Source organism: Mytilus californianus, unplaced genomic scaffold (genome assembly GCF_021869535.1).
Source record: "Mytilus californianus isolate M0D057914Y unplaced genomic scaffold, xbMytCali1.0.p SCAF_2, whole genome shotgun sequence".
In the NCBI taxonomy this organism is placed as follows: Eukaryota; Metazoa; Mollusca; class Bivalvia; order Mytilida; family Mytilidae; genus Mytilus; species Mytilus californianus.
The window spans coordinates 97,463,872-97,478,279 of NW_026262668.1; the positions used below are offsets into that span (position 1 = coordinate 97,463,872).

The window sequence follows — 14,408 nt, forward strand, 5'->3', positions numbered from 1 at the left end:
CCTCAATTTCATACCAAAAAAGGAAGGTTGGGATTGATTTTAGGGGTTTTGGCCTTAACTGGTTAGGAAAAAGGGCCAAAAATACTTTTCTAATACTTTGTATGAATTGCCGATTTCATTGAGGTTTAATTCAAAGTCTTGAATTCTTGGGGTTCTTAAATATGCTAAATCTAACAATGTATTTAGATATTTGATTTTTGGGCCCCATTTTTAAACTAGTCCACATTGAGGTCCAAAGGGTCTAAATTAAATTTTGTTTGATTTCAACTAAAATTAAATTCTTGGCATTCTTTGTTATTTGATATTTGATTTTGGGCCCCATTTTCAAATTGGTCCACATTAAGGTCCAAAGTTAAACTTAGTTTGATTTTAACAAAAATTGAATTTTTGGTTCTATAATATGCTGAATCTGAATATGTATTTAGATTTTTGATTTGGGGCCCAGTTCTCAAGTTGGTCCAAATCGGGGGTCAAAAATTAAACTTTGTTTGATTTCAACAAAAATTGAATATATGGTTTTTTTTTGATATGCTGAATCTATCATATTGGTCCACATTGAGGTCCAAATGGTCCAAAATTAAATTTTGTTTGAATTTTATCAAAAATTGAATTCTTGAGGTTCTGTGATATGCTGAGTCTAACCATCTATTTAGATTTTGAATATTGGGCCATAATAAGTAAATGTCCAATTTCAAATTTTTAAGTTCTTAGACCACATTCATTCTGTGTCAGAAACCAATGCTGTGGCAAATCTTGAATCACAATCCAAATTCAAAGCTGAATGTTGTGTCCATACTTGCCCCAACTGTTCAGGGGTCTATCTCTGTGGTCATATCAGGGTGTAACATAAATTCACCACTGATAATCTGATACTCACACCATCAACTACTAATTGACATGTTACTCAGACTCTATTATTTATTTGTTGCAGAAAATGAAGTGGAGAGAGTTATTACAGGAAACCGTCAGCCCAGACATCCATTACCTATCACCAGCTGTTGCCTCTGTTGTTTTCTGTCTGTTAGTCATGCTTCTTTGTGTTATTATGCACAATTTGTCCAATGTAATCCTGCCAGGATCAATCAAATTGTATGCCTTGGATTTTTTCAAGAGTATTGCCATATTTACATATCCTCTTGCATTTGGTCTTACAAGGACTTACCATGGCCACATAGGTTACTGTGTAATAATGGTTCCAATCAATGTGATATCATTACTGTTGATGACTGAAGGTAGTATTAGTCCTGTTGATAACTTTCTGTTTGTTATAAAAGGCAAGCAGACATTATGGAGGTCTGTTTTACGAATTGTTATTCAAGTTAATGGTGCGATTTCAGCCTTTTACCTCGCTCAGAAGATTATGCAGTTGGAATTTCATGAAGATTTCAAATACATGCTATCAAATGCTTGTACATCAGACTTGAAAGTCACTGTATTTTTAGGATTTTTGTTGGAGATGATGGGAACTGCATGGGATATGTGGATATGGTCACTCCCATTGTCCAGATATCATGGTATCAACCTCTTAATTAAAATGACCAACAGTGCACTTGTTGTATGTTCAGGTATGAAAATATTGATTAAGTTTAGTTAATTTTTATTTATATAATATGAGAGATAAGTAATGAAGAACTTCTCTTAAGCATGTAGTAGAAATTGTTTATACCCAATTGTAATGACATATGTATATTTTTCACCAAATATTAAAAAAAACCGTCTAAAACCAAGATTTGAAAATATTAAGGGCTTTTATGAAAAGGAGGATAATTGTTGAAAATGAGTAACCTGGCCTGGCCTGGTATTAAAAGCTGAAAACAATCCGCAAGTCCGTTATTATTTCCAAGCCTCATAGCTTAAGGATACATGGTTTTCTGACAAACTCCTTCTTCAGTTTTCAAGCTAGAAAGTGGTGTTATTACATATGATATTCAAAAGATGTGCATTTTATCAATATAGGTATTTTCTTTAAATTGTCAACAAATAACAACATGTTGAACTTAATTTATCATTTTTTTTTGGTGAAATTATACATGAAATGTACATGATTTGTCCAGCTAATTCCTCCTACAGTTTTCCAGCTACAAATTGTATATTCAGCTTGGTTAGTTCATTATAGGTACATTTTATTATCAGGATTTGCTTACTGGATTTTCTTTCACATCCTCAAAATTTGATCTTTTTCATATTGATAATGTTAACTTTGCTTAACAGTACTTATGCATCCCGCCAATGTGTTGTTGTGCTGTGGTCATTTTTTGTATTCTTGTCTTTTATTTTTGCTTACATGGTATGTGCTTTGTCTATATGCCATTTTGTTGACATATATGTTTTTATAGTGATTAAGATAATAACACAATGTTGACTGCTGTACCCTATTTTTGACATTTTTACCTATTATATCTGTTTGTTTTGCTCACACAAAATGACATTGTTTTCAATATAATGGAATTTTCCTTGGAGTTCGGTATTTTTGTTGTTTTACTTTTTGTGTCATACCTGAAGTAAAACTTTGATCTTAAAGACTTTCAACATACAACTCAATCATGATCAGTAAATCAGGTGAGACATTTCAGTGGGTGTAGTCTGTTGATTTTTTAAAGTTTTGCCTTGTTAAGAACAATCATTTTTCTAGTTAATTTTCTGTTATAAAGCAAAGTTTTACATGTTGTGTTGAAAGTTCTGGATTTAATGTATTGTCATGATTGTAGCTACTTTCTCCATATATTTTTAAAATCAGATCTTAAATATTTGAAATTCCCAGAAAAGAGTATTACAAAAATACCGAACTCCAAGGCAAATTCGAAAAGGGGAAGTCCATAAAAACTGACAAAATCAAGCACTATCAATCAATGGAACAAGTTTCCAACAAAACAACTGCCATATTCCTGACTTGGTACAGGCATTAGAGAGATGAAATTGATACATTTGTTATTGTTCTAAAAATAAGGAGATGTGGCCTGTATGCTTGTGAACCAGACATCTTTTTGTTTATAGAAAGAGATTTGGATTCATGTTATTACAATGGTACATTGATTAGGATAAACAAATTTAGTTAAGTGTTTGTTTGTACAATTTCCTTAATAACCTTTTTGTACTTTATTACTGTTCATTTTTCATAGATATTTATAAATTGCATTACTGTGTATTCATTATTATTTGTGAGATACCAATGTTCACAGATTACATGGGTATAGGTGAACTTTGAATTTAAAAGTTTAATGAAGTACAATTTTTTACACAGGCTTTTGCAAATCCATGAAATCGAATATCCACGAAAATTGGTACTCATGAAAATTGATGAATCCAATGTATCACAAGAGTATATCAAAAAATCTATTTTGGCTGTACTTTGTTATGATATCTTTAAAAACTATAAATCTGATGGAATCGGGAGCAATTTTCCAACTCAGTACCCCTACTTCAAAGTACAATGTTTTTATCCCTCAACATGAAGATGCATGAACTACAAAATGCATTAATCTTACCTCAGTTCATAATTCCTTCCTAAATTATTGGTTACTCATACTCATTACTAACATATAGAATATGTCCTTGTATAAATGAAATTGACAAGATCATGATTTTTCATGGGGAGTTGCAAGTATTTGAGGATCTGTCATTCAAAAATTTTATTGATTTCACTTGCAGGTAGTTACATAATGATAATTAACCAAAAGAGTTTGCATTTATTTTTTTCTATCTTATATGCTGCAGGGGCATTTTTGTAAACCAACTTTTCTGCTTTATTTTAAGGCGTGCATTATACTGGAATGTACAATCAACCTGCCCTGGCAACAGGGTATACATTTGGATGTCATGGAACCTCTAATGCAGAACATGTTTTTGTCTATTGGATTGGACCTTTTATTGGTGGATATGTAGCTGATTACATTACAGAAAATTTCAACACTAAACTGTTTAGCAAAGAAGTAATGAAGAAAGATTTTAACAATGGTAAAAGCAGGGATCAAGAAGAAACGAAAAAGACCTCAACAAAGAATCTCAAGGAGAAATACAACTAGGTTATAATTCGCTTTAATTTGTATGTATTTTATCTACTTAGCATGAATAGAGATCACATATATGCTGTCTGCCAAAAACTTGCATTGAAATTTTCCCTTGAAAGGTGTTTTTGTTTTGCATCTGGTATTTAAAAACTTTAAAATCCTGATCTTTTATAAACCTTAACTTTGGATGATCACAAAAAATTTGTCTGTTAGATAAATTACTATTTCAAATTTCTTCTTGATTGCTTCCAGCTAGAAAATGCAGTGAGGCCAAATTGCCAAACTTGCTCCATATCCACAATTTTCCATTAAAGTTTAGATACTGATAAAAATAACAAACCACTTTTGCCAACAAGATATAAAAATATGAAGATGTTATATGATTGCCAATGAGACAAAGATTTAGTATGATTATGACATGACATATGTACGACAATTCAAACGAGAAATCTAACACCCTGATTCATGTACACCACAATAATCAAAGAAAAATATAATATACAGCAACAAACAACAATCACTGAATATTTTATAGGCTTCTGAAGTTCTGACTTAGAACAGGCACATACAGAATGTGAAGGGGTTAAACCTGTTTGAGGGCACCCAGAACTCATTTAGTTATGTTTTAATTTATTGATACAAATCAATGTTCAAAAAGATTGAAACAATATTAAAAGATCTAATTATAGCGTTAAATTGACAAACTTTTAGAATAAGCTTACCGGGTATTCAAAAATTCAATAAACTTACTTTTTTTAGATTTTTATATCATTATTTGTTTAGGGTTTGACACTAATTCATTAGTGCACAAATATTGCTGTGGGGATATGATATAAGTATGTTGAAACTGTTTGTTTTTACTCTGACATCTTACAGAAATTTAAAATATAGGTGATTGGACTTTTTGAAATTAAAAAAATGAATGTCAGTTTGTTAAGCATATTATGAAAGATATAAAGATTTTATTTTATTTGTATTCCTTAGTAAGTTTTCTTTCTGTATGTTTTGTTCACATTTGTTATAAGTCTTATTGTTTCCTAGATAAACGTTTGTGCAGAGGTGACCAGTGTTTCCAATTGTAATTTCATGTAAATTCAATTATGGTGATGAATCTTTCAATTTTATATGAGACCTGTATGTGTTACTCAAACAGGTTTGACCTAGCTCAAATGATTTATTAAAGTCACACATGGAGGCTTTTTTGATTACTGGAAAGCTGTCACACACTTTATTCGTAAATAGTACTGTTTATGGACATTTTCTGCAAGTTATCCATTAACTGGGTTGGATCGTTTTTGGTGCCAAACCTTGGTTACTAGTATTATTAAGAGAAATCCATTTAGTTAGCTTTAACCAAATAACAGATATTTTTTTTACTCTTTTTATCTCATTGTATTTTTAGTTATGTGAAACTAAAGTTCATTCATCTGTATGACCTGTCTTCAGCGCACCTTTTAACCACATACTGGTTATGATATATTTTGATGAGAATGTCACAAAATGTTTAGTGCCTAAAGGAGAGTGCAACTCCTAGTTTCATTTTGAACAGAAGGATTTTTTCACAGGGTTTTAGAATTGAAGGATATAAATGTTGGATTTCTGATAAAAAAAATCTAAATTTCATAATTTATTTATTAATTTACCAAATAGGTTTGATACAAGTGGTATTTCCTAATCTGTAATCCTCATCATAAAACTACCTTCTTTTGGAAAATGTGGATGTTAGTCTTATAATTTGGAATTACAAATGTATAAGAGAATAACACATGCCAGTCACGTAAGGTCTTCATTGAATTATAAAAAGACAACATCATAGCAGACTCTCTCAGATATTAAATTTTGTAGACCTGAATAGCATATGAATGTAACTATGATGAGGATAGGCATGTTAAACATACATTTTTTTTTGTATATTGGAAGAAGTTCGAATTTAACTTGTTTTATTGTCAGTTCATGAGGAACTTTTAACATTTGAAAATTAAGAAGTCCCCCCCCTCCCCCTTCATGTATATTTTTGACATTTGTAAAGTTTTATCTGTTACTTGTCATTAATTCAGGACCAGTAAATATTTTATAAATTTCTAACAATAGCTAATTCACATATTCCTCAGGTATTTAACTAACAGTTTTTATTGTGAAACTGGTGAAAAGGCATTTAAAAAACATTAAGTACAAAGGACTTAACAGTAAATTTGGATTTTCTTTTGATCAGCTAGAGGTGTTTTCAAAAAGAAAATGTTGATATTTCCCTCATTGGAACAGGAATTATGATAAAGAAATGAATTTCTAACAATAGTTAATTCACACATTCCTCAGGTATTTGACAAACATTTTTTATTGTAAACTGGTGAAATAACATTAAAAAAATATTAAGTACAAAGTACTTTACAGTGTATGGGTATTTTTTTTGTGTTCAGCTAGAGGTAATTCTACCTTACCTCAACATTTTTCAAAAGAAGATGTTGATATCACCCTAATTGGAACAGGAATTATGATAAAGAAATAACATTGATATTAAAACATTTACGTGAAAATAGGACTGTCATAAAATGTTAGATAGATGCCTATAGTTTTCAATACTGTATTTAAAAATTAAAAATGTTATTGACTATTAATAATGATTTACATATATTCTTACCAATGATACTTAAAATGATTCAACTGCATCAATTGAAAACATTAAAAGGATTGAACATTTTAAATATAAAAGAAGAATATTGATAATTTTAAGTTTCTTATTGTGAATATTTTTATGTTACTCTGCAATTCACATTTAACATAAAAGACATCAATTTGATCATTATTCAAACAGAAAACTCTCTGAGCTTGACAATAAAGAGTGCGGGTCTATTACATTTAGTGCTTGAACTGAACCTTTTTATGTCATGTTATTGATAATGTGATTTTTAAGATTTGACATTGTTTATGAGGCTTCTAAACATATTAAAAACTTTCAAAATGTCAGTATGGACGAACATTTTTTTGCAATTATAAAATGTGATACAATCCAGCAACTATGTAGAATATTATATAAAATCTTCCTTCAAAGTAAACTGTTTTTAGATTTATGATCCAAAACTTAAAAAGAAAAGACTTTAATTTTAATAGATTCATTTTGATATTTACCCTCCAAAATTTTTAATTATTCCAGACATTTCATTTTAAAATATAAATGCTTTGTTACAATGTTTTTATAATAAAAAATAATAATCATCATTTATGGTGGTATAGTAGTATAAACAAAAATGATAGAATACTTTGCCAAAAAGAAGTACATATTATGTTCAAAAATATAATAAAAATGATGGGTCACAGAGCTTGTTTTCAAACTACAGAAAAAAACAAAATATGAGAAGATAGCTCTTACAAAATGTTTTTAGAATATAGAAAGAAAAAATTGTGTCACCGTACATTTATTCCTGCTATAACATACATATATAGATAATTTGTAATTTTCTAGTCATATTGATTTGAAAAGTCTTAACAGACATGTATGCTTTAAACATAGCAATTGATGTAAATTGAACACATCGGTTAAAGAATGACCTTCATTAAAGGTGAAGGAAAAGTAAGTGTACCATATTTTTATAAGATTCTGCATACATTTTGATGAATTTGGAAATGAAAAATTACATTTTTTTTTAAAATCAAGTTCAAAATGCTGATGAAGAATGTAAAATTGAATAAAAATTTGTGACAGCATATGTTTTCTGTTAGTATCCCTTAAGTCAATATGATTGATTAGGAACTTGATGCTATTATTTTTGGTTCATAATGTAGTTATGATTTGTTTTCTAATGCTAATTTAATGTATTCAATATAGATTGTTATCAAAGCTACACAGTTATATAGATGAATTGGCTGTATATGTATTATATTTTTAGTTTTCCTTTTTTTTTCTTCTGAGTTGAATACTAGTATCTACTTAATGCTAAATAAATACTTACTATTACTTAAAAGTTCTAAAATTATGTTAACTACTTAGTTTACATTTTATGGTGTTACTTATATGTGGGAAATATTGGAGATATCCAAATTATTTCGTGATGTTGTTTTTATTATCATGTAATATTGTATGACATGTATGTTTGTCTTGCCCACCAGTCAATACCAGTATGTGTTTATCATCTTTCTTGTGTTTGTAATTTGACGAAATCCTGAAAAACACAATGTCATTAATCATAAAATACAAGTCAAGTTCGATTTGCTGATTTGTCATTTACTGTTCAAGAGTTATTCCTTTTAGGAACCTAAAAGTTTAGAGGCTTTTTTTTAGGTGAAAATGGAAGTACCGTTTGGCACAAACATATTTTACCCTTTTACACAATGTTATGAAACATAACATACAGGTCACATTGAATTTTAATTTTAACTTTGGAATTTATTATAAATGTCAGCCTTATAAGTCTAAATCACAATTTGATGACATATTTTCCATATCTCTGAAATAACTTTAAAAACTGTAAAAAGTTTGCCAACTGGAGACAAGATTATTAATCTATTTGATAAACAAAACCTACGTCTCATTTTCCTGGCTAATTCTAAAAAATCTGCCTTAATATTTTTTCTGATGTGAAATGTATTAAGGCTCAGAACAAATTTAGTTCCTTTGCTCAGTAGGAGCATACCTGCCAACATTTCATAATGCCCATGGGGGTTTAGCGTGCAAGATGGCTCTCATTGTCCCACCAAACCTTTTAAAGGGGCCTTCAAATTTATTTTAATGATGTTTATTTGCTTCTTCATACTTTTACAATCATATACCCATGCTAAAATTGATTGTTTTGTTTTAAATTGTGGACAAAATTGCTCTTTTAAAATTTCCAATTGGGAGCCTCCATGGGGAAAATCCCCCACCAATAGTGACAGTTGGCAGGTATGTAGGAGGATCTCTTCATTAGATAATTTTGTTCTGGTAAAATTAAGAATAAAATTCTTATTGAACTCAGCTCTAGTTCTCTTACTTCTTAGGATTTTTGAATTAACCCTTCTCTTGCGATTTATTAATATATAAGATTTTCTAAAGCTTCTGCAATCCATGCTGATAATGAATATAACTGTCGAGAAGGAAACAACTTACTCTGATTAAAGTGTTGAGTTTAGCTATGTATGTTGGTTGAGGGAACTCTTGTTTATAAAATTAAAAAAATTACCGTCAGTTTGTTAAGCATATTATGAAAGTTTTAAAGATTTTATTTTATTTTATTTGTATTCCTTAATAAGTTTTCTTTCTGTATGTTTTGTTCACATTTGTTATGAGTCTTATTGTTTCCTAGATAAAGGTTTGTGCAGAGGTGACCAGTGTTTCCAATTGTAAATTTATGTAAATTCAATTTTGGTGATGTTCTTTCAATTTTATATGAGACCTGTTTATGTTAATCAAACAGGTTTGACCTAGCTCAAATGGTTAATTAAAGTCACACATGGAGTTTTTTTTTAATCCTGGAAAGCTGCCACACACATAAACACTTTATTCGTCATCAGTACTGTTTATGTACAATTTCTGCAAGTTATCCATTAACTGGGTTGGATCGTTTTTTGTGCCAAACTTTGGGTACTAGTATTATTAAGAGAAATCCATTTAGTTAGGTTTAACCAATTAACAGATGTTATTGTTTATCTCATTGTATTTTTTAGTTATGTAAAACAAAAGTTCATTCATCTGTATGACCTGTCTTCAGCACCTTTTAACCACATACTGGTAATGATTTATTTTAATGAGAATGTCACAAAATGTTTAGTGCCTACAGGAGAGTGCAACTCCTAGTTTCATTTTGAACAGAAGGATTTTTCACTGGGTTTTAGAAATGAATGATATGAATGTTGGATTTAAAAAAAAAAATCTCGATTTCATGATTTATTTTTGGCTCACATGGCCTTTTTCTCATCACTTGGAATCCGTCGTTGTCTGTTAACTTTTACAAAACTCTTCTCCTCTGAAACTACTGGGCAAAATTTAACCAAACTTGGCCACAATCATCACTGGGGTATCTGGTTTAAAAAATGTGTCCGATGACACCGCCTTCCAACCAAGATGGCCTACATGGCTAAAAATAGAACATAGCGGTAAAGTGCAAGTTTTGTCTATTGTTTTGAAAACCATTATAAATAGAGAAAATCTGAAGGGGAGTCAAAAATGTTCAGAATGTTCAGCTCTACCAATTGTCCATAGAAGTCAAAACTGTCAGACGACTTATTACAGGAGTTATTGCCCTTAAATGACAAATTTTACCATTTTTTTTCTCATTTTTGTCTACTGTCTTTTAATCGCAAAAATTATCAGCAAGACAAGTTCTACAAATAAGTTCTTCACGGTCGACATCGTCAGTCGACTCCTTATTGGAGTTATTGTCCTTCGATGAAGATTTTTACCAATTATTTTCGTTTTTGCCTTATATCTTAAAAATGATAATAGATAAATAGAAACTTAAATAAGCAAAAATGATCGGCTGGACAAGATCTACAATTAAGATTAAATGGGGGAAATCGTCCGCCGACTCCTTTCATAATGACGATTTTCACCATTTTATTTTTGCATTTTGCCTTATATGATAAAAATAGTTAAATAGACATTTTAAATCACAAAAATGATCAGCAAGTCAAGATCTACTATCAAGTCAAAATTTGCTAATATAATTAGTAGACTGTCACTCTTTATAGGAGTGATTACCCTTAAATGACGCTTTTTTTGTGTTTTGAGCAAAAACTAAAGAAGATAATTAAAAGCTAAACAGAATAAATGATCAGCAATACAAGATCAACAAAACAGAGATTTTTGTCATGAATTCTATTCACATCTACAATGTTGGAGAGTGTCCTTTGTTGAATATGCACATAGACCAATGTGAGCGACACAGGCTCTTTAGAGCCTCTAGTTTAATTTGCCAAATAAGCTTGGTACTAGTGGTATTTCCTAATCTGTATTTCTCATAAAACTACCTACTACTCATAGCAGACTCTCTCAGATATTAAATTTTGTAGACTTGAATAGAATATGAATCATATCTATGATGAGGAAAAGGCAGGTTAGACATACATTTTTTGTGTATATTTCAAGAAGTTCGAATTGAATCACTAGTTTTACACCAATTTAATGTCAATTCATGAGGAACTTTTAACATTTGATAATTAAGAAGTCCCCCCTCCCCCTTCATGTATGTTTCTGACATTTGTATAGTTTTATCTGTTACTTGTCATTAATTCAGGACCAGTAAATATTTGAATGAATTTCTAACAATAGTTAATTCACACATTCCTCAGGTATTTGACAAACATTTTTTATTGTAAACTGGTGAAATAACATTAAAAACATATTAAGTACAACGTACTTTACAGTGTATGGGGATTTTTTTTTGTGTCCAGCTAGAGGTAATTCTACCTTACCTCAACATTTTTCAAAAGAAGATGTTCATATTGCCCTCATTGGAACAGGAATTATGATAAAGAAATAACATAGATATTAAAACAATTGCGTGGAAATAGGACTGTCATAAAAAGTTTGATAGATTCCTATTGTTTGCAATACTGTATTTAAAAATTAAAACTGTTATTGACTTTTAATAATGCCTTATTGATTTTCTTCGTTGACATATTTGTTTGCTTCTATAGTGATTAAGATTATAAGACAATGTTGACTGCTGTACCCCTATTTTTGACATTTTTCCCTATTGTGTTTGTTTTGTTCACACATTGTTGTCAATATAATGGAATTTTATGCGACTGTCATACAAATGAGAGGTTTACCTAGCTATAAAACCAGGTTTAATCCACCATTTTTCTACATAATAAAATGCCTGAACCAAGTCAGGAATATGACAGTTGTTATCTATTCGTTTGATGTGTTTGAGCTTTTGATTTTGCCATTTGATTAGGGTTTTTCCGTTTTGAATTTTCTTCGGAGTTCAGTATTTTTGTTATTTTACTTTTTACATATATTCTTACCAATGTTACTTAAAATGAATCAACTGCATCCATTGAAGACATTAAAATGATTAAAAATTTTAAATATAAAAGAAGAATATTGATAATTTAAATTTCTTATTGTGAATATTTTTATGTTACTCTGCAATTCACATTTAACATAAAAGACATCAAATTGATCATTATTCAAACAGAAAACTCTCTGAGCTTGACAATTAAGAGTTCAGGTCTATTACATTTACTGCTTGATAGACGAGCGACATTAACCATAAATTTTTATTTTTAATGCACCTACCTAACATACGGCTAAATCATATACCATCCGAAAGCACATCACCTGCACTACCTTTTTTGCCCGGTCGTCAAAAATTCGTATGGTGCAGTTTCCGTCACATCACAACAAAAGGTCAAGGGCGGACAACTTCTAATTTTACTAGAAGTCAGCATTTTTGCATATTCTGTCTTCTGAATAACGATATTCTGTATGTACATATGGAAATCTCTTAGAACAGATGTTAATAGTTACTTATCAAAAGCACTTTGAAATATAAGTGTCGGATTTTTAATGAATAGCGCTGTTTTTCAGAAATTCCGTTGAAAATGACAAAAATACATGGATATCAAATTTTATGTCCGTAATTCAACTGTTATTCACCATAAAATCATATAACATATTTCATTTAGTGCTAAGGGTGTTTTTGACATCATTAAATTACTGCAATTACTCTTCTTGTTGATTAAACAGCCAATTATAACAACCATGCAGTTGCTCAAAATACCGCCATCTGCAAAAAGATAGCTTTTTTTCAGGTTTTCTTTGTTATAACAATTGGGTGTAGTCGATATTATGTTGAAAATCACAAATTTTAAAAGTGCAAAGATGTTAAAGGATAGAATACACAGGAAATTCATGCATTTAGGGAAAAGTTTGGGATCGAAACTTTGATATTTCAATATTTCAATACTTGTATGTTTTCTTGGTTGCTTATACTGCATCTTGCTTGACTGAGGAAGTGAAAATTATTATAAGCTAGCCACTGAAATGTTCTTCATGCCTGGCCAAGATATTTAATCGTGTCAAACTACGTAATTTCTAGTAAATGAATTAATTGAGACTCTCGCAATTATATTAACTTACATTAATTTTTGAATTGGGAAATCTAGCAATTCGCAATAACAATACATACATTTCCATTAATCAATTTTACTCCCTGAATAGTTTACATATAAATACATTTTAATATAAAGATGATTGATTGATTGTTGGTGTTTGACGCAATTTTCGATTTAGCACTTTTGGCTACTAAAGTATTTTGCGGCGATCAGTTTTAAATGGTTTAGGCCCATGGAATGCCCAAGGAACCACCGACCTTCGGCAGGAAAACTGGCAATCCCCATCAACAATACATTAGTTATAGCTATTAGTATCAAGGACGAAGTTACTGTGAAGGTGTCACAACACAAATCTACCAATCAGCATTATCACCTTTTGTAAAAGTAGGCAACCTCTTACAAAACAAAGCCGTTTGAATATTGATGTTTACCTCAGCTAAATGTTACAAGTAAAGTTGCTTAATACAAACATAAATATAAATGCATTTGAACAACTTTTATTTCAAATTTAATTGGCTATGATTTTGCATTTAAATTTCAATGTAGATGTGTCACATAATATTTTCATTTTAGGCATTTAAAAAAGAGAGCACTATTTTAGTAGATCATCTATTAAGCATTGGTTGAACATTGGTATATAATAGATAGTACATGTATATTAAGAATACAAATGGTTAAAATGAAGTTATTTTATTCTAAAATATCTATACAATTGTGAGAAATGAAAAAAATTGTGGTTGAATTAATCCAGTTTTTTAATTGGTTTTATGTCATCTGATCTTAAATTATATTCGTGGATATTTACTGTGCATTGAACCCTCTGTTGTTGATCTAACAGAGACTTTTGGCGATTTTTTCACTTTATTTTCATTTTTTTTGGTTCAAGTTTCTAATGGTGCGAAGATCTCACAACAATAATAAGTGATATAAGTTGACATGAAAAAATAAACCGTACAAAACGTTATGTATATGTTAAAAACATGGGTTCAAACAATCTGACTTAAATTCAGATCAATCACGACTCGCCTGCTCATATATCGCATGAGAATAACGAAATCAGAGAACTACATTTTAATAAGATTAGGGTTAACTTAATGAGATAGCTTGAAAGCAGGTATGTTCTGGTAAATTTTAAAGCGATTACTGCTTTTAGCGCTATTTGAATATGTATATTATGAAACATATCCATTTACGTATAACCTCCATATGCGCACCTTGAACTTCCATAATTCTACCAAGCAATGTCGGAGGAATATTGCTCATTACAATTTTGAGACTAACATATGGATATGTGAAGGGAAAGAACAAAAGAAAAAATGACGTAGGGACAAGATGATTCATACATTTCCGCTTTATCACTTAAAGAAA

General features: G+C 30.2%; 1 protein-coding gene across 3 annotated transcripts; it reads left to right on the plus strand.

The window, feature by feature from the left end:
• Positions 1-934: 934 nt before the first annotated feature.
• Positions 935-12,680, plus strand: LOC127730486 (aquaporin-11-like). Of its 3 annotated transcripts, none has more exons than XR_007995120.1 (3): positions 935-1,565; positions 3,754-6,430; positions 11,376-12,680. XR_007995120.1 is itself a non-coding variant. In XM_052238915.1 (2 exons), the coding sequence occupies exons 1-2, from the start codon at positions 935-937 to the stop codon at positions 4,020-4,022; spliced, it is 900 nt and encodes a 299-aa protein (XP_052094875.1). In that variant the 3' UTR covers positions 4,023-12,680. The 3 variants fall into 3 exon arrangements, 1 of the variants encoding a protein (XP_052094875.1); XR_007995119.1 differs by having other exon boundaries at positions 3,754-5,054; positions 9,290-12,680; XM_052238915.1 differs by having other exon boundaries at positions 3,754-12,680.
• Positions 12,681-14,408: the final 1,728 nt, after the last annotated feature.